This window comes from Microtus oregoni, unplaced genomic scaffold (genome assembly GCF_018167655.1).
Source record: "Microtus oregoni isolate MIOR12 unplaced genomic scaffold, Mior012 000032F_ref0000030, whole genome shotgun sequence".
In the NCBI taxonomy this organism is placed as follows: domain Eukaryota; kingdom Metazoa; phylum Chordata; class Mammalia; order Rodentia; family Cricetidae; genus Microtus; species Microtus oregoni.
The window spans coordinates 21938642-21957630 of NW_024543091.1; the positions used below are offsets into that span (position 1 = coordinate 21938642).

Genomic DNA, 18989 nt, shown 5'->3' on the forward strand with positions numbered 1-18989 from the left:
ATCTACCAGTATTTCTTCGTCCTTTTCAGTTCCTCGATGCCTAAACCATCGGGAAAATCCTTTATTTAAAAGAAACCAAATTCCAGTGTACGGAGGTAAAAACTCCGTCCCTGGGTAAGCAGAAGGCATAAACTTTCGCCCCGCCCCCTGTAGGAGGCGGGAACCGAGCCAGGCTTAAGGCGATTGCTCGGTTTCATTTGCATACCCATAACACACTGCAACTAATATAGATAATTTCGTGAAAATATACTTACTTATTATTAGAAGTTTTAAAACTAAAAACATATATGTTATTTAAGGCAATCATGAAGAAATTTCCGTGCGTTAATAACGCTTTAACTATATCGTCACCGTCAGTAAACTAGGAGGTCTTGTTACTACAGAAATGTATCACGCCTCCTGGTCTTCATACTCTGGTTTCTCTTCAGATCGTATAAATCTTTCGCCTTTTACTAAAGATTTCCGTGGAGAGGAACAACTCTGAGTCTTAAACTAATTTTTTGAGGCCTTGTTTTTACAAGGCTCCACTTTACAGTCCTAAAAGTAGAGCTACTTTCAGCTTGTTTGTGCTGTGCTTCTTTAGTTTCTTCGCTGTGCTTATGGCAGTAAGGATGGTGATGGCTTTCATTGCATCTCTAGGTAACACCTCCAGCTGTAGGACTTCGACTGCACACAAGGGAGATCTATGTCCCAGCACTTAACCTACGGGGTAACTCAGGTATGATGGGAAGAATATAAGTACCCCAGCCCAGCCCCAGGAAATGATCATATTGGGCGAGTGTTTGGTTTCACAGACCAAGCCTTTTTTTTTTCCTATTAAGTTTTAGATACAATTGTTGGGTATTCTTTTTTCACAGCCTTTATATGAAGAAAGCTGTATTTTAGCATGTATACCAGGACCTGCAAGATGACTCACCAAGTCTAATGCCCCATGTTTCATCCCCATGGGGATCCAATGTCGAAGGAAAAACAAAAACAAAAACCAATGTATAAGGAAAAAAAAGAATTCCCCCAAAGTTGTCCTCTTACCTCCACATGCACCAGAGTACTTGAACTGGCATGTGTGCAGGACACACACACACACACACACACACACACACACACACACACAAGGACACATGATCCATGCACTGCATATTCAGAGCTCAGAGGAAAGATCTGGCTATGACCACCCACTGCCTTTCTGCCCCAAGCGTTCCTGGCATCACTTTGAGATTTTGCTCTGCTCTCAGTTGTCTTCAGATACACCTTTGGGTCCACTCTGTCAGAGCCTGAAGAAGTTAGGAGGTGGTGAGTGGATAGGAGGAGAAACGAGAGCTACTTTGACTTTAAGACTTTTTTTTTTTTTGCGGTTTTTGTTCTTTGTTTTTATTTTTAGACAGGATTTCACTGTGTAGCCCTTGCATTTCTAGAACTCTCTATGTAGACCAGGCTAGTCTTGAACTCACAGAGATCCACCTGCCTCTGCCTCCTGAATGCTGGGACTAAAGGCGTGCACCACCACTGCCTGGCATTCCAGAGCAAACTATTACTACTCTTGTAGAATCTCTCAGCTAGCTGGGCATAGTGACACATACCTTCAACCCCAGCACTGGGAGGGTCCAGGCCGATTTCTGTGAGTTCGAGGCCAGTATGATCTACATAATAAGTTCCAGGACAGTCAGAGCTGTCTCAGAAAAGAAAGAGAGGGAGAGAGAGAGAGAGAGAGAGAGAGAGAGAGAGAGAGAGAGAAACAACAACAACCAACTAATCGATAAATAAAACCTCTCAACCTAAAAATTAAATTGGCAGCCAGGAGTGATGGTGAATCTCTCTGAGTTCGAGGTCACCCTGGTCTACAGAGAGAGTTTAAGGGCTACTCAGAGAAACCCTGTCTCAAAAAACTATCAAAACCAAATTAACCAAACAAAGAAGAATTAAATTGGCATAAAAAAGAATAACTGAGCCAGACCTTGGTGGTACACACCTTTAATCCCAGCACTCAGGAGGCAGAGACAGTTGTTCTCATGAGTTCGAGGCCAGCCTGACCTACATAGTGAGTTCCAGAAGAGATGGCTTAGTAGTTAAGAGCACTGGCTACTCACCCAGAGGATCTGGGTTTACTATGGTAACTCACAAACATCCGTAATTTCAGTTCCAAAGAATCCAACACCTTCTTCAGACACTCAAAGCTCCAGGCACACAACGCTGCGCACACACATTCTTGCAGGCAAAACACTCCTGCACCTTAAGGTGCAAATCTTTTTTATAAAAAGATTAATAAGTGAAAGTATATAAATTTTACATACAAAAACACCCCACAGGGGCTGGAGAGATGGCTCAGTGGTTAAGAGCATTGACTGTTCTTCCAGAGGACCTGAGTTCAATTCCCAGCAACCACATGGTGGCTCACAACCATCTGTAATGAGATTTGGCACCCTCTTCTGGCCTGCAGGTATACATGGAGGCATGTTGTGTACATAATAAATAAATAAAAATCTAAAAAAAAAACACAGAAAAGTGGCCACTGAATAGATGATCACGTGTTTGTGCACTGCGGAAGACAGAACAGGAGCAGTGGACTGGAGCCAGGCTGTACGGCTCTAAAGAATGGAGTCCACATTGGGTAGAGCTCTGCCCTCGTCTCTCCTTCCAGGTTTAATCCAGCAAGGCAGGTCAGCCATCTGGCTAAGGGACCACCTCTAGGGAGAAGAGTTCACTTTACAATTAGATTTGTCTGTTGTTTTCTTTTGTTTTTCGAGACAGGGTTTCTCTGTAGCTTTGGAGCCTGTCCTGGCACTCACTCTATAGACCAGGCTGGCCTCAGACTCACAGAGATTCGCCTGCCTGTTTCCTGAGTGCTGGGATTAAAAGTGTGCCCCATCACTGTACAGCCAGGTTTTTCCCCCACACAAAGGTCTTCGGCTCAGAATAAATCTTGTGCCTCAATGTCATATTCTACTGTTCCTTCAGGAGAGAGGAATTTGACCCCCGTCTCCTCTTTCCTGTGAGAGAAAAACCCAACATCCCAAGCCCATTTCTCAAGTAGAAAACTAAACCAAAAACATGGCTGAGTAAACCCTGATCAACATAGTAATCATCTATTTAAATGTAATTAATTAAAACAATAAAATAAGAAGTCCGGGAGCTGAGACTGGCGAGATAGCTCAATGCATTTACTGAGAACATTTACAGAGGACCTGGATTCGGTTCCTGGCACCCACGTGGTGGCTCACAATAGTCTCTCTGCAGTTCCAGGAGATCTGACACCCCCTTCTGGGCTCTGCACACACGAGGTATACATGCACAAAAACCCCAGTGGTGGTGTAACCACAGGCAGAGACAGGCAGATCTCTGTAAATTCAACACTAGCTTGGTTCACAGAGTGAGTTCCAGGACAGCAAAGGCTACATAGAGAGAAACCCTCTCTCAAAAACAAACAAACAAAACAACAAACAAAAACAAAAGAAAAAGTAAAACAACAAGAACAGATTTTTAAAAAATAATGCAGGACCTGAGTGTGCACGACCTATCTCACAACATTCATTTCCCAGGTACGCTAATGTTTCAAGGGCCCAACTGTCACACAGGAACAGTGGCTGTCAGAGTGTGTGCGTCTCTTTTCCGCCACAGCTATTCCAAACCGAGAGCTCCAACACCTTCCACCCTGAGGCAAGAACTGCTGACTCAGCCCATTGCCAGCGAGGCTTTCCCCATAAGGGAGAGGTGGCCAGAGCAGGGTGTCGGGGTGCATGCCTGTGATCCCAGCATTTGAGAGAGTGAGACGAAAGGATGGAGTCTGAGGCCACCCTGAGTCACATAGCAAGACCGTCTCCAAAAACACGAAAAGAGCTGGTTTCCATTCATGACAGAGTCAGGGTGGGCCAATCCCGGGAGCCACTGCACTAAAGTTCAGGGTCAGAGACCCACAAGATCTTACCACAGCGGTGGCAAGGCCTGCAGAAAATCGGAACCAGCGTGTAAGCTGCAATTATATTATTTATTTATATATTTTGCTTTTTTTTTTTTTTTAATCGAGACGGCGGCTCACTCCAGGCTGTCCTTGAACTCACAGGGATCCGTCTGCCTCTGCCTCCCAGCACACCACTACCCCTGGCTGCAAACTCCAATTTTAAAGCAAGCTTCGTCAGAGATTCTCAAATAACAGATAAGAAAGCAGAATATTCGCAAGTGAAGGGCTGAATGCACAGCTAACATCCACTACAACCGTAAACAACTTAGATGCCCACTGTGAATGTAAGAAGCAGAAAACCGGTACCTTGTTTATACCCATCCCTCACTCTCAGTAAAGCGAGGAACCCGCATCCTGAATTTAGCGCCCCCACAGTTGATAGCTCTTCTTGTTGGAGTCTATTGCAGTCATTAGGGCTGGGAATGTAGCTGGTTGGCAGAGCGCTTGCTTGACATGTGTGAGGTTTTAAGTCCAATCCACAGAACTAAAAAACTAAAACTAAAAAAAAAAAAAACAAAAAACAAAAAAAAAAACCAGCCTTTAAAGTTAATAAAACATAGACGCAAACCGTAAAACCTGAGTCCTGGACTGAGTGCAGATCCGCTCTTAGCCAGTTCTCGGCGACCGCCCTCTGGCGGCCAGGCCCGGCACTGCATGAAGTGCCGCTTCCACCCTCGTCCACAGGGCGGAGCTGCCATAAATTTGCATACCCATGGAACACTGCGCACAAGACAAAAACAAAACGAAAAATTAACGTATCGTTCTAAGAATGTCTTCGTGAAAGTCAGCTTTGATTTATAAAACAAAAATAATGGTCCCTTTTTAGTTACAATATTTTTGCGCCAAGAAGACACCATCACTCAACTAGGAGTTGCTGTTGCCCGAGCTGTGAGTGACACCAGGCTGAGGCATACTCTGGTTTCTCTTCAGATCGTATAAATCTTTCGCCTTTTACTAAAGATTTCCGTGGAGAGGAACAACTCTGAGTCTTAAACTAATTTTTTGAGGCCTTGTTTAGGCAAGGCTACACAATACTGTCTAACATAAGAGCTTTCTCGTTATTCTACTGAGCTTCCCTTGTAGTGGGTGTACAAACGCTGCCCATAGCATGCTTCTTGTGAATCACTTTCATGACTAGTTCTTTGAATCATGCTAGAGACTTTAGCCCTAGTTTCTAGAGCTGGATGGTATTACAGATATGAGTCAACACTCACAAGGTCCCAGAGTAGCCAATTTAGCAGACTTTGTGGTTGACAAGAGTCAAGGTTATTGTAGCAATAGGAAAAAGAGACTGGGGAGATGGTGAGTCAGATAATCTCTTAACCCCTGTCCCCCAGGCTCTGACAGTTCATGTTAAGGCCCTGGGCTCCAGAGAGTAGAGATAAGAGAACCAAAGTGCACAGTCTGTAAGAACCGCCCCTGCCTTTAGCTACTACAAGGCTGTCCATCCTATGGGACCTGACTCAGACAGGCTTCCTGTGGGGATGAAAGAAGCAGCGGGGACAAAGCCATACTGCAAAGCCAAGCCAAGATCGACAGGCTACATATGCTGTCACGTGCTCATGCACATTCATAGAAACAGGCACACAGTAATGTGTACTCGTGCATGCTTAGTCACACACCACATGTACACTTGCATACATACATTCCCATAAATAACATGCAGTTACTTATACACACATGCACTTGCCTGCATAATCTCACATGCCGGGCACGTGTAGCTTGCTTGACTACAGCCTCAGGCACACCAGCAGGCAAGTGCTTGACCACTGAGTTATAGTAGCTGCCCATGGAAAACTTGCTGTGTTGAACATTAGCCTGGCCCCTGGAACGCTACAGCAATGGACCCGGGGAAGCCAGGCAAGCGAAGGGCAGTGGAAGCAGACTCTGCCAAAGGGGCATAAGGGTCTTGTGGAAACAGAGGTGTGGGGGTCAGATCTTGAGGCAAACCCAGAATGTCCCAACAAGGACTAGCAGGTGCATCTCCATTCAGAATGGGTAGACTCCCTCCCAAGCTTTGTGTCAGAGTCCCTGTGGCTCACACTAACTCCTATTGAAAGGAGCTAATTCCTGCTCCATCTCTTCTCCTCTTCAGGCTGGTAGCTTTTCCAGGATGGAAAACCAGCCCTTGTCTGTCTATCCTGGGTCTCTAACTTAAGACAAGCTGCCGCCAGTGTATACTCCACATCCGGCCCATCAAGGAGGATGTGGCACGGCTTCAGGGCTGTTTATGCCCAAACATCTGACCGTGGTCAGTTGGGATCACTCTGCAAAATGGCAGACCTAGTACCATTTGAACACCAGTGTCCTGGAAAACAAGCGAAGCAGGGCTGTTGTGGAGTGAAGGGGAGTACAGATGTGACCAGCTGGAAAAGGAGGGAGAGCTTTCATTCGACTTTGGATCACTAACAAGGACCCCATCGGATGCAGAAGACAGGATATAAAGGGTTATGGCAAGTTATCAGTAAAGAATCACCAGGTTCTGCTCTTCAAAGATAGTCCACAGAGACATACTCCATCTGAAAACTCCCACAGTCCATTGCTAGAGTAAGCACAGGCAGAACTCACCAGACAGGAGCTGAGGACCTGTCACTAGCGCCACTAGCAATGGTAGTCACATAGCCTTCAGAGGCCTCGAGGGTCTCACTAGTAAGGTGATAAGAACTTTTTTTCTTTTTTGGGGGGGAAGGTGGGGTTGGTTTTTTGAGACAGGGTTGCTCTGTGTTCTGGCTGTCCTGGAACTCTCTCTGTAGACTATGCTGGCCTCACACTCACAGACATCCCCCTGCCTCTGCTATCCAAGCATTAGGATTAAAGGTATGTGCTATTGAGCCCAGCAAAACAAATCTTGGGGGGAAAAAAAGGGTAAAATTATTATATCAAAGCCATGTGTTATTAACTCTTCAGCATTTTTTTTAGATTTGTATGTATCTGAGTGTTTTGCCTACATATATGCCTGTCTGTGTACCACGTGGGTGCTTAGAGCCCTAAGCAATATGCAGGGAATTTATGAGTACATAAAGCAACTTGTTGAAGAATGGCTTTAGATTTTCATTTCTTTTGAGATACGGTTTTACTATGTATTAAGTCTGACTTGATTCATCCTCCTGCCTCAGCCTCTGGAGTTTTCAAGTGATAGTCTTTAGTTCTTCTAAGAAAGATTTTTTTTTTTTTTTTGCCATGAAAACCGTTCTTTACTTGACTGTGCCCTCTGCCGGGATGCCAAGTTTTCTTCCCCTGTTCAGAGAAGGGTCTCCTTATTCATCCTCAAAGGCACCATTGGTAGCCTCCATTTGTCTGGACTTCTTGTGCCTGGCCCACAGTTTCCCAAGGGTGTCCGTGGCAGGACAGCCTGGCTGACTCAGAGTGGAGTGAACAATCTGGGGTCATCTTAAGAGTCCGTATCCCTTCCCTGGGCCTGTCACCTTGGCCATAGTAGGACCTTCAGTGATTCAGGCCACTGAAAAGTTTTTTTTTGTTTTTTTGTTTTTTTGTTTTTTTGTTTTTTCGAGACAGGGTTTCTCTGTGGCTTTGGAGCCTGTCCTGGAACTCCCTTTGTAGACCAGGCTGGCCTCGAACTCACAGAGATCCGCCTGCCTCTGCCTCCCGAGTGCACTGAAAATTTAATGGTTCTCAGAGACAGCATTTCCGCTTAGATCCAGTGCTATGCAGTGGGAAGTCTCCCCAGATTTGGGGCTTCGGGAGGAGGGTGGTCCCCAGGTGGGCCTAGCCAGTCACATTCCAGCCCCACGGGGAGGCTCGGGGTTCTTCTTGGGGCTGGACAGCGAGGAGAGAAACATGTTTACCTTTCCATTCAGCTAGCTGCAGCTGTCTGTCCTTAGTCTCTCTCTCTCTCTCTCTCCCGTGGCGGCTTTTCTGGGTCTGCGTTACCAGGTGTTCCAGGCTGGCCAGCTTATGAATCTTTTGCTTTTAAATGACAGGAAGAAAAAGATCCTGATTGGTAGTCAGCAGTGGGAGGGCTGCTTCTGGCTCACGGCTCCAAGGTCACTGGGTCACTGATGAACTCGGATCCGAGGAGGGCAAGGACAGCGGAAGGGCACTGCACAGGCCTCCTAAGGCGGAGGACCGACAGAAACCCAGAAACCGGAAGTCTTCTCGGGATCTGCCCCTGAGATACAACTTCCTTCCTCTAGGTTCCGCCTCCTAAGGCCTCTTACTTCCCAGTACCCTGTCCTTCAACACGTGGGCGTTCAGGAAAACATCACAGGTGTGAAATATAACAGTTTAACCAAGTTCTCTCGCTTGAGGGTGGGAGTATATGGGTGGAAAAAAAGGACAAATTGTGTATGTAAAGGTGTGCACGCGCCTGTGTGCATGCATGTAGGGGCCAAGGGTTAGCCTCAAACCCTATCTGTTGCTGGGCCCTAACGTCTTCCTCGGGGGAAGGGGTGAGAAGCCACAGTGTCAACGTCTCCGACACTGGGAGTCAAGTAGAAGGCTTACAGCAGATTCGTTTAACAACGGGGAAAATCTTACAAACCCTCCCATCATCCAGCCGTTCTGATCCATTGACAGTCGCTGTCTCATGCTAGACATCATGTCTCATTGGCTAGACATGATCAGGACCTCTGACAGCACTGGTTCTAAAGCCCTCAGAAAACACCACTTGGATGTTCCTTATTGGCTAGGCACGGTCAGGACCTCGACAGCGCCAGGCAGACGCTAGGTTGGCTCCTTTTGGCATCGCAGGCCTTAACTTCCTAAGGGTATTGTTCCTCAAGCGCTATCCATTTAGGGAAAAAAATTAATTTAGTTCGTTACCATCACCATTATGGCTTGTGTGCATGAGAGTATGCCTGTTCCTAGGGGCACACACTGTAGAAGAAAGGACAGCCTTCCAATGTAGTTCTCTCCTTCCTTATGGGTTCTAGGGGTTGAATTTAGGTAGACAGTGCTTCTACACTCTAAGCCACCTCAACAGTCTTTTAGATTTTTTTTTATTTTATTATTTACTTTAAACTTGTTCTTGGGCTGGTGTGGGAGCCAGAGAATGCAGCCCATTTCCCTCATTTGTCTGACGGTCGGAGTAGCTGTCAGACTAACTGGTGCATCCCGCACTTTCCGACATAGGAGGTGCTCACCTAGCTCCTTGGATAGTAAAGCAAACCGGGCGACGTCCTGCAAGTGGTCAGGATATGCTAATGTTGTTCTGCTCCTTGTATTGTAACTATGAGGTCTCCTGGGGAAGAAGTGTTTTCAGTCTACTTGACAAAATGGGCATGACTTAAGTCATTCCTTCCCCGCTACCTAGGAAACAGAATGCTAATGAAGTTTTTGTTACCTTCCCCTTCCGGTTATGTTGATATAAAAGCTGTTTGAAAAATAAATGGGGGGAGCTGGAGAGATGGCTCAGTGGTTAAGAGCATTGCCCGCTCTTCCAAAGGTTCTGAGTTCAATTCCCAGCAATCACATGGTGGCTCACAACCATCTGTAATGAGTTCTGGTTCCCTCTTCTGGCCTGCAGGCATACACACAGACAGAATATTGTATACATAATAAATAAATAAATAAATAAATAAGTAAATAAATATTTTTTAAAAAAGAAAAGAAAAAGAAATGGGGGTAATTTCACGATTTGAATGATCACTGAAACTCCCTCCCAAAACTTTCATGTGAATTGTGTTTTTAATATGCCCACACTTCCACGCTGGTATGAAAAATGATTTATGTTGGGACTGGTCCATGACAGGCTGGAGAGAAGGCTCAGAGGTTAAGAGAACTGGCTGTTCTTCCAGAGGTCCTGAGTTCGATTCCCAGAACCACATGGTGGCTCACAACCATCTGTAATGAGATCTGGTGCCCTCTTCTGGCCTGCAGAGATACATGCAGACAGAATGCTATAGATATAATAAATTAATTTTTAAGAAAGGAAGTGGTGCTGGGAGGTGGTGGTGCACACACGGGAGGCAGGCGAATCTCTGTGAGTTCGAGGTCAGCCTTGTCTACAGAGTGAGTTCCAGGAAAGGCTCCAAAGCTACACAGAGAAACCCTGTATCAAAAAAATAAAAAAGTGCTATCAAAAATTTTATTTATTTATTATGTATATAGAGTTCTGCCTGCCCTGCATGAAACCTGCAGGCCAGAAGAGGGCACCAGATTTCATTACCGACAGTCGTGAGCCACCATGTGGTTTTGTGGCTGGGGAAAAAACTCAGGACCTCTGGAAGAGCAATCAGTGCTCTTAAATTCTGTGCCATCTCTCCAGCCCTAGGCTCATGTATTTTTTTATGTATGTAATTATTTGTTTATGAGATGGTCTTATTATTGGGTGACCTGGAATTTGCTATGTAGATTGTCTGCCCTTGAACTCACAGAGATCTGTCTGCATCTGCCTCCAAAATGCTGGGATTAAAGGTGCCCACCACTATGCCCAGCATTTATTTCACCATCTGTTTATTCATACACACACACACACACACACACACACACACACACACAGAGAGAGAGAGAGAGAGAGAGAGAGAGAGAGAGAGAGAGAGAGAGAGAGACTCATTTGTTTGAAACTCACCAGACAGGCTGGGCTGACTGGCAAGAAAGCTGTAGGGACCATCCATCAGTTTCCATATCTTCAGTACTGGGATTATGAGCATGTGCCAACCATGGGCAGCTTTAATTTTTTTGTGTGGGTTCTGGTAAATGAAGTTAGATCTGTCTGCATTTTCATATACTAGTTCCCTAGTCCCAGAAGACGACTTCACAAGCAGGAAGATACAGAAACAAAGCAAGGCAAAACCTTTGTAGTTCCTGCCTGTGACACTTGCTGCTGGTGCCACTGCTCTCCACAGGGAAAAGCAGGCATGGCCATGCTGCCCATCTCAGAGGTTACGGAAGACGGAGCATGTGCGTGAGCAGCCCATCATCATCATCATGTCAACCTTAGTGCAGCCTGGGCCATGGTAGCAACGCCAGCAGGGTCCCTTTGGGGGACAGCGTCCTGCTTCACAGGTGGTAAAGACTCCTGACTCAGAGGTCTGTACCCCACCTATCTCTGCCAGCTCTAGGCCAGGGGTGCCCGACGAGATTTTCCAGCTGCAGGGGATAGTGTGGACACATGGCTCACATCTCTTTGTTGGTTTTCAGCAAATTAAAATTTATCTCTCAGGGAGGAAATGAGAGGTCAGATATTTTTTCTTCTTCTTAATGGGTCCTGATGAAGGGAATGAATTGGGGGGGGGGGAGGAATCAGAAATCCGATCCACCTCTGCTGGCTCAGAAAGGGAGTGGGGGCTCCCTGCACCCTCAGAAGGGCAGCTGGGCACAGTGAGTTTTATTATATAATTAACCTTGACCCTTGTGGGTTCAAAGAAAGAGGTTAGTTGGAAATAAATCAATAGTCTGGTCTGGTCACTTCAAAGGCTACAAAACCCACTGGAAAATCCCATGTTTGTTCAGTGTGTGAATTGGAATAGGTGTGCAGTTCTTTTTGAAAGTAGGAGGAGGGTTTTAGGTCTAAATTAAAATTAATTGTATATCTGCTTCCTCTAATCAGGCAATCAGGGCCTTTATTGTGTGTCTTGCAGGAAGAGGGGGAGGCCAGGAAAAAGCGTTGTGTGACTGCTGGGCCCGATTCAAGAACAAGAGCTTGGGGAGCAGTAGCAGGGTGCGGTCCTTTGTCATGTCTGAAATAGCTTTTTCTGTTTTACCCAGGGCCTCTTGCATGCCAGCCAGGCAAGCCCTTTCCCTGAGCTGTATCCCAACTGGAGTCCTTAGACTCACCCAACAGCGACCATCACGACACAAAATGTTTATTGAGTGCCTACATTAAACCAGGTGCCAAGAATTTTCTAGTAGGGTCCTCATTTGATCTCTTCACAAAGCAGCGGTTTAAATCTGGTTATGATCGCCACTGGTTAAGGAATTACTCAGTGGGGCAAAGGTCAAGTCTGGAACTGCACTGAGATTCTCAGAGTCTGTTTTCCTGCCCTGGAGGAATGAACGGGAGCTGGGGAGGGGGCGGGGAAGAGTCTTATACCGCCAGCTTCCCCAGGCTCTTTGTTCATTTCCCTTAAGTTCGAGACCAGCCTGGTCTACAGAGCTAGTTCCAGGACAGGCTCCAAAGCCACAGAGAAAAGAAACCCTATCTCGAAAAACCAAAAAAAAAAAAAAAAAAAAAAAGGAAAAAAGAAAAGAAAGAAAAGAAATTGGAAGGTAGCTGGGGCTGGAACCCAGTGCTTCATGCCTGCTCAGTGCCTGTTCTACCTGCACTGCAGCTTTAGGAGCAAGCTTATTTGTTTATTTTTACTTTTAGATATTTATTTCTGTGTGTCTATGCCTCTGTTCACGTGTACACGCAGGTATGTGGGATGTTACCTGTGTGCTGGGGTCTGTACTCTGGTCCTCAGGATTACGTAGCGAGCACTCAGCCACTGAGCCATCTCTCCGGCCCTATTATTATTATTACTACTACTAGTACTAGTACATTTGGTGGGGGGAATGAGGTCTTGCTATGTAGCCTAGGATTGAAATTACAGAGGTCCATTACCATTTCAGCTCAGGTTTATCTTTTGTTTTGTTTTGAGAGACAGGATCTCACTGTGTAATCCTGGATGGCCTACAATTCACTATGCAGAACAGGCTGCCCCTGCCCTTAAACTCACAGAGACCCCTCTACCTATCCTCCCAAATGTTGAGACTAAAGGCATGTACAGCCTCAACCACTCTTGGGTTCATCTCCAGTTTTATTGCTGTCTTTCTTTTCCCCCCTCCCCCCCAGACAGGAATTCTCCGCTGCGTAGCTTTGGAGCCTGTCCTGGAACTCTCTCTCTGCAGATCAGACTGGCCTTGAACTCACAGAGATCTCTGCCTCCCGAGTCCTGGGATTAAATGCATGTGCCACCACCGCCCGTATCGACTGCTTTTGGTCTGTCCCTTCTCTCCTCCACATTTCCTGCTGTTCCACAAATTTTCACTGAGCATTTAGCACAACCTCAGTCCGATCCTAAAGTCCCTCGGCCCTTGGGAAATTGAACCCTAAGATCACCAAGCCCGTTGTGCTCTAGTGTTTCGGGGCGAGGGTTCGGTATGAGAGAGCTAATCAAGGCACAGTGGAAAGTGTAGAGGGCAGCAGTGGCTCTAGCTGGAGAGGATGGGGAAAGATCTCCCCAGACCAAGGTGGTGGTTATTACAGACCAAAGGCACAGCCTGCAGAAAGGCCCAGCCTTCTCACCCTGAAACAGGCCAGGAGAAGCCAGGCCTTGTTTTTAGATAGCTGGACTCGGTGATGGAAATAGAACGTTAGCCTCATTAATAATAATGACAGTGTGCTCAGCCCTGGGGCTTCTTGTTCACGCCTCCAGCAACCCATGAAGGAGGAAAGTGGGACGGAGATGAGGGTGTGTCTGCCAGGTTGCTCAGCTGGACATTGACAGAGCCAGGATTATAAACCTCAGCCCATACTCTTAACTACCCCCGCCTCTGGTGAGGAGACCTTGAATGACGGTCATAAAGCATCTGTTCTGATCTGCGGTGGTGAGGTCACGGAAGGCTCCCTGCTCATTTTATGAATATTTAACTCTCGTTTGGACAGGAGGTGTGTGTGACAGCCCAGGATCTCCTCATTCTTAAAACAAACAGCACACAAGTAACATTATGCAGACTGAGCAGGTTATATTTATATGTTCAGGAACACACACACACACACACACACACACACACACACACAAAGAAAAAGTGGCCACAAATTTGAGAAAGAGCAAGGGCACATATGGGAAAGGTTGGGGAGAGGAAAGAGAAGTGGCAAATGATGTAATTATATTTAACTCAAAACTTATAATAAACAAAACCAAAACAACTCCATGTTAGTTCGTTTCTATTCTACCCCCCAATAATCCTTCTGGAAACACAGAACAAGCCAGTGGCCTGCTAGGACAAGGACTCTGGTGGTCAAGCCCCGATCACTCTTTACTTCCCTGGGTCTTGGGTTTTTCATCTGGTTAAAGCACTTGCTTCCCCCCTCCCATTTAGCTTTTTATTGATTCTTTTTTTTTCTTCTGGTATTTCTAGGGTTTCTCTGTAGCTTTGCAGCCTGTCCTGGAACTAGCTCTTGTAGACCAGGCTGGCCTCGAACTCCCAGAGATCCGCCTGCCTCTGCCACCCGAGTTTTAGGATTAAAGGTGTGCACCACCACCGCCCGGCACTTTTTATTGATTCTTTGTGGATTTCACTCATGAACCTTGATCTCACTCATCTCTCCACCCCTTCACATCTGCCCTCTGCCCTTGTAACCTCCCCCAAGATCAAACAAAACAAAATTTAAAGGAAAAGAAAGAAGGAAGGAAGGAAAGAAAAATCTCGTTGTAGAAGCTGCAGTGTGACATAGTGAGCCACACACTAAACCCTTTAGTTCACATGTCATTGCTTACAAGTGTTCATTAAAACGAGTCTGATTCGAGGCCTCTGGTTTCTGCTGTTCTGCCAATCCTGGGCCCTCACCGGGACTCCTCTTGGCTATCCTGTCATCCTGTGTCAGGAACTGCAGGACCAGTCCCTTCACGAGCTCCGGCAGAGCACAGATGGGGTGGATGTTGGGGTGGGCCAACTCAAAGCCCTATTTCTGGACCTGGGTGGCTGCTGGGTTGGTCAGACCAACAGCTCTCCTTCACCAGCAGGGTGAGCTCTCCAGCACCGCCCCAGCTAGCTCATCATGTGCAGTAAGCAGCAAGGGGCAAGGCCAGTTCTGCTCGCACGCCCTCTGCGCCCTCTAGCTCACGCCTGCACCAGAATCAGCTCTACCGTGTTTCCCAGGTGAGGAAGCACCTGCTTTTAAATCTGGCTGAATTCAGTCCTTGAGAGATCAGACTTCCATAAATTGTCCTGTGACCTTCACATGTGAACCATGATGTACAGACACATTTTCCTCCATAATAAACAAGCAAATGTAATAAAAATGTTAATGCAAAGTAAAAAGAAGAAATTACAGATGTCATGATTATCTTTGGGACATGAGTCTTCACTGAGGCCCCTTTCCTCTCTCAGAAGATTCCAGGCCACATCAGACCATGTGAAGAGCATCCGCTGGGGGAATCTAACAGTTGTTCCGTTTATACGCTTTCCATTGATTATCTAAGCGCCACACCCCACGAAGCAAATGACATCCTCCTGACTGTCCGGTGACCTCCTGGTTCACTTCCACACCTCCAGCCTTTCTTTGCTACCCCCTGGCTTTTCTATTCCTCAATCCAGTACTTCAGCAATTCTGTGCCTTCTCTTTCTACAGCAGGCTGCTGCTATACACCCGAGACAGTCTTTTGATACTTGTGAGTTATTTGTATTGTAGGTTCATAGAGGTTGTCTCTGCGCCTCTCTTGCAGGGGGCAAACGAAGCACATCTTGACCGCTACTGATGTTTAAAACGGCACGCCTGTCCCATTGGCTGTAGTGTTCATTGATTCCACAAGGTGGCAGCAAATCCCTCTTGTCACAGCCCCGTTCCATAAGTGCTTGGCTACCAGGCTGCCAGGGTGGGACCAGAGGCTCCTTTAGCTCCAGAGAGCTCCAGGGAAGTCAGGTCAAGTATAGAATTCCTTCCCACCTGAGTTGCGGATTCCCTCCCCCCACGTAAGCCACGTTTGGTTGGTTGGTTATATGTGACTGTACATGTTATAGTGTGCCTGTGGACGTCAGAGGACAACTTGCAAGAATCAGTTCTCTCATTCTACCAGGCTGGTCACAGGGTCATCAGGTTTGGTGGCAAGTGCCCTTACCTGATGAACCATTTCACCTGCCGCCTCTCCTTGTTTTTGACAGGGTCTGTAGCCCAGGTTGGCCTCAAACTCTCTTCTTTTGAAGATGACCCAGAACTTCCGATCCTCCTGCCTCTACGACCCATATGCTGGGGTTATAGGTGTGTAGCACCATGCTTGGTTTATGCAAGTCTGGGAATTGAATCCAGGGTTTCATCCCCAGCCTCTGGCTCTGTGTGTATGTGCAGGTGTGTGGAGGGGGACTTGCCTTAATTGCTTTTTGCCTGGGTGTTTTTTGTTTGTGTATGTTTATTTTTTATTTTTGAGACATCATCTCTCACTGGACCTACAGGGTTTGCTTTAATAAACAATGTAGCAGTCATACTATTGTTTCTTTTTTTATTTATTATGTATACAATATTCTGTCTGTGTGTATGTTTGCAGGCCAGAAGAAGGCACCAGACCTCATTACAGATGGTTGTGAGCCACCAAGTGGCTGCAGGGAACTGAACTCAGAACCTTTGGAAGAGCGGGCAATACCCTTAACCACTGAGCCATCTCTCCAGACCCGTACTATTGTTTCTAACCTGGCCCTAGAGACACAATAGGACCACTACATTGTTTATTAAAGCAAGTCCTGAAGGCTGGTCATACTTAGGGAAATAGATTACACCGATGGGAAAAGGGTCAGCTGGGTGAAGCTGAGTAGAACAGAGATGGCTGCCCAAACCACAGCTCCTAAGCAGATTAGAGGCCATGTTAAAACACATTACAGGGCACCAGGCAATCAGAATGGGTTTAAGCCCTGGCTACTACCATCTTCTACCTTGAGATGCTAGATGGGGTGGTTGGTGGGAGAGGAGGGGCACCAATGTAACTGAGGACCCTGCACTTATCTTCCTGCCTCCACCTCCTCAGTGCTGGGATTACAGTCACACACTACCATGCTTCGCTTATGTAGTGCTGGGAGGTAACCCAGGCCCTATGCTAGGCAAGCACTAGGCCAACTGAACTCCAGCCCCAGCTTCCCCGCCTCCTGAGTTGTGACCCTAATAATGGGAATGATCACTAGTACAGCTATTTCACAAGGCCACGAGTAGACGTGTGACCTGCCCACAGAGTGCCCACTTGGGGGTGCCTCACACAGTTCTGAAGGTATCATTGCCAATATCCCAGGCCCTGATACTATGAGGGCCCTTTCCCCAAAACACGCCCCCATCCCCCTGCCCTCTCTAGCCCAGAATCTGACCCAGTATCAAAAACCTCAACAGTCACTTTGGCAACAGTATCTTTATTCAGTTAAAAATGGACAGACTGTGACAAACCCAAGCCAGGCCAAGGAGGCGGCCAGTCCCATCTCCCCACAGCCCCTCTGACCAAAGGAGTGGGAGGAGCCCTGGAATCCACCTACCATCTGGGAGAAGGGACAAACTGCCCTTCCCAAGTTCACTTGGACAAGACTCTAGTTTTCTATAAAACGCCACGAATTCTACCTTTATCAGCTAATATCTAAAGTTCAGGGTGGGCAGTCCCTAGAGGATCTGGGGTCAGGGACTTTATGTTCTAACCTCATTTTTAAGGAATACATTTATCCCCCCTTTTTTTCTTTAAAAAAAAGTTTTCCTTCTGCTATTTAAAAAAATGTTTCTGAGTGTAACCAAAAATAGGTATTTCTTTCTTTCTTCTTTTTCTTCTTTTTAACCTAAGTAGCTCAAAGAACAACACAACAGAAAAGAGAAATAAAACGTAAACACACCTCATACAAAAATAACTCCTGGCCACCCCTGCTGACTGCGTAGGTCAGGTTACCTGGGTCCCGTAATACAGAAAGCTGGGGTGCCTCTGTTGGGGTGTACCCACTCCAAGTAATGCAGTACATTCTAGGGACTGGGCCCCATGTCTGGGCAGGACAGGGGACAGCCTCCAGGTTATGTCCTACCTTCCCCAGTGCCAGGCAGGGAGGGATCAGAGGGATCCCAATGGCCAGTGGGTTGTCTGAGAAGATCAGAGCAGGGGTGGACAGACACGGGGGATGGAGGACAGGTTTGGTATGCCAGGAGGTGACCAGTTTGGGACAACAATTTATACTTCAAGGAACAATTTTCCTCTTGATTTGGCTTGTTTCACATTTTCTCTCTGGCCAATTTCATCTCTATTTCTGTAAACCCCATGGTTACTTAGCCACAGACTCCTCTGTTGGGGCAGAGGCAGGCAAGGCTGGGGGAAGAGGGAGGCTTAGGAGGGCCCAGTGACAACACAGGCCCACACCGAGGGCCTTGAGGCTTGAGGTAGACAGTTTCTTTCACACTTAGAGTTGGGATAGTGTTTTTTTGTTTTGTTTTTTTCTTTCTTTTTTTTTCTTATTTTTTCTCCTTTTTCTTTTACTCTCAGGGCAAGAATATGGGGTGGGAGAGGTACCCAAAAGGGGGCTTGAGGTAGGAGTGCATTCGGGCTCTGTGGGGCAGGGGGCTGAGGCTATTGCCCCGCTACTCCCAAGGACATTCATTCCGGCTGAGGTAGGTGCTGAGAGTCCATCCTGAGAAAACAAGATTGGTACAGGGCGAGGGCATCAGGGCCAGGCTGCAGCAGGGACATATTGTTGGCAGCACAGTTTACTTCCTCTCTCTCTTCTTTCTCTTTTTTGACTTTCAAATTTTGATTTTTAAAGGAAAACTTTGTTTCATTAGAACTCTTGTGGGCAGCAGGCATTGGTGAAGGGACATTAGCTCTAGCAGGGGAGATGCCTTCCTGTAGGACCCACTGGCTCCTGTGGTTTGAGAACCCTGCCCTTCAGTTAAACTAGAAGCACTGGCGAGCTTCTAGAACCACTCAAGTCCCACGGAGCAGGAAAAACCTTGCCTTCAACCTGAGAATGGGGCACTGCCCCTCCGGAACACATCAAACGCTGGCTCACAAGGAAGCCTGCACTGCTGGAGGCTGGGCGTCCTGTCCTTCACTGAGGAGGCCTACATCCTGGGGATCTGAGGCAGGTCCAGGCCCTGCAAAGGAGGACTTGGCCTCTGCTGTCCTTCCTGCCAGAAGGCTGAAGCCTTGAAGCTGCACCATGGAGAGCTGGGTCTCCCCACACAGAGGAGGGGCTGCAGAATCCTGAGGAAGGAAGGTTGGGTATGGATGTCAGTATCAGAGCTAGAGGCAAGGGTCGGTCCCCATCCCACCCCAGGATGTGGGGCCAGCGGTTGTGTCTAAACTTTTCATATCCAATGTGTCAGCACATTGTCCATTGTCATCAAAATGATCATGCTGAAGACCATTCAGCCAAGTCACATGAAAAAGATATATATAGATCCTTTCTTTCCAACTGGGCAGTGGTGGCG

General features: G+C 46.9%; 1 protein-coding gene and 2 non-coding genes across 3 annotated transcripts in view; 2 read left to right on the forward strand and 1 right to left on the reverse strand.

Annotated features, from left to right (window-relative positions):
• The first annotated feature begins 408 nt into the window (after window positions 1-408).
• LOC121466249 lies at window positions 409-524 on the forward strand. The gene has a single exon (XR_005976733.1). It is a non-coding gene; the product is annotated as a U5 spliceosomal RNA (small nuclear RNA).
• Window positions 525-4862: 4338 nt separating this feature from the next.
• On the forward strand, window positions 4863-4978 carry LOC121466251. The gene has a single exon (XR_005976734.1). It is a non-coding gene; the product is annotated as a U5 spliceosomal RNA (small nuclear RNA).
• Window positions 4979-17000: 12022 nt separating this feature from the next.
• Igdcc3 (immunoglobulin superfamily DCC subclass member 3) overlaps window positions 17001-18989 on the reverse strand; it is a 43714-nt gene continuing 41725 nt past the window's right edge. Inside the window, exon 14 of the mRNA XM_041679676.1 lies at window positions 17001-18762. Coding sequence (XP_041535610.1) covers window positions 18565-18762 — 198 coding nt within the window. The 3' untranslated portion in view covers window positions 17001-18564. The remainder of the gene's footprint in view (window positions 18763-18989) is intronic.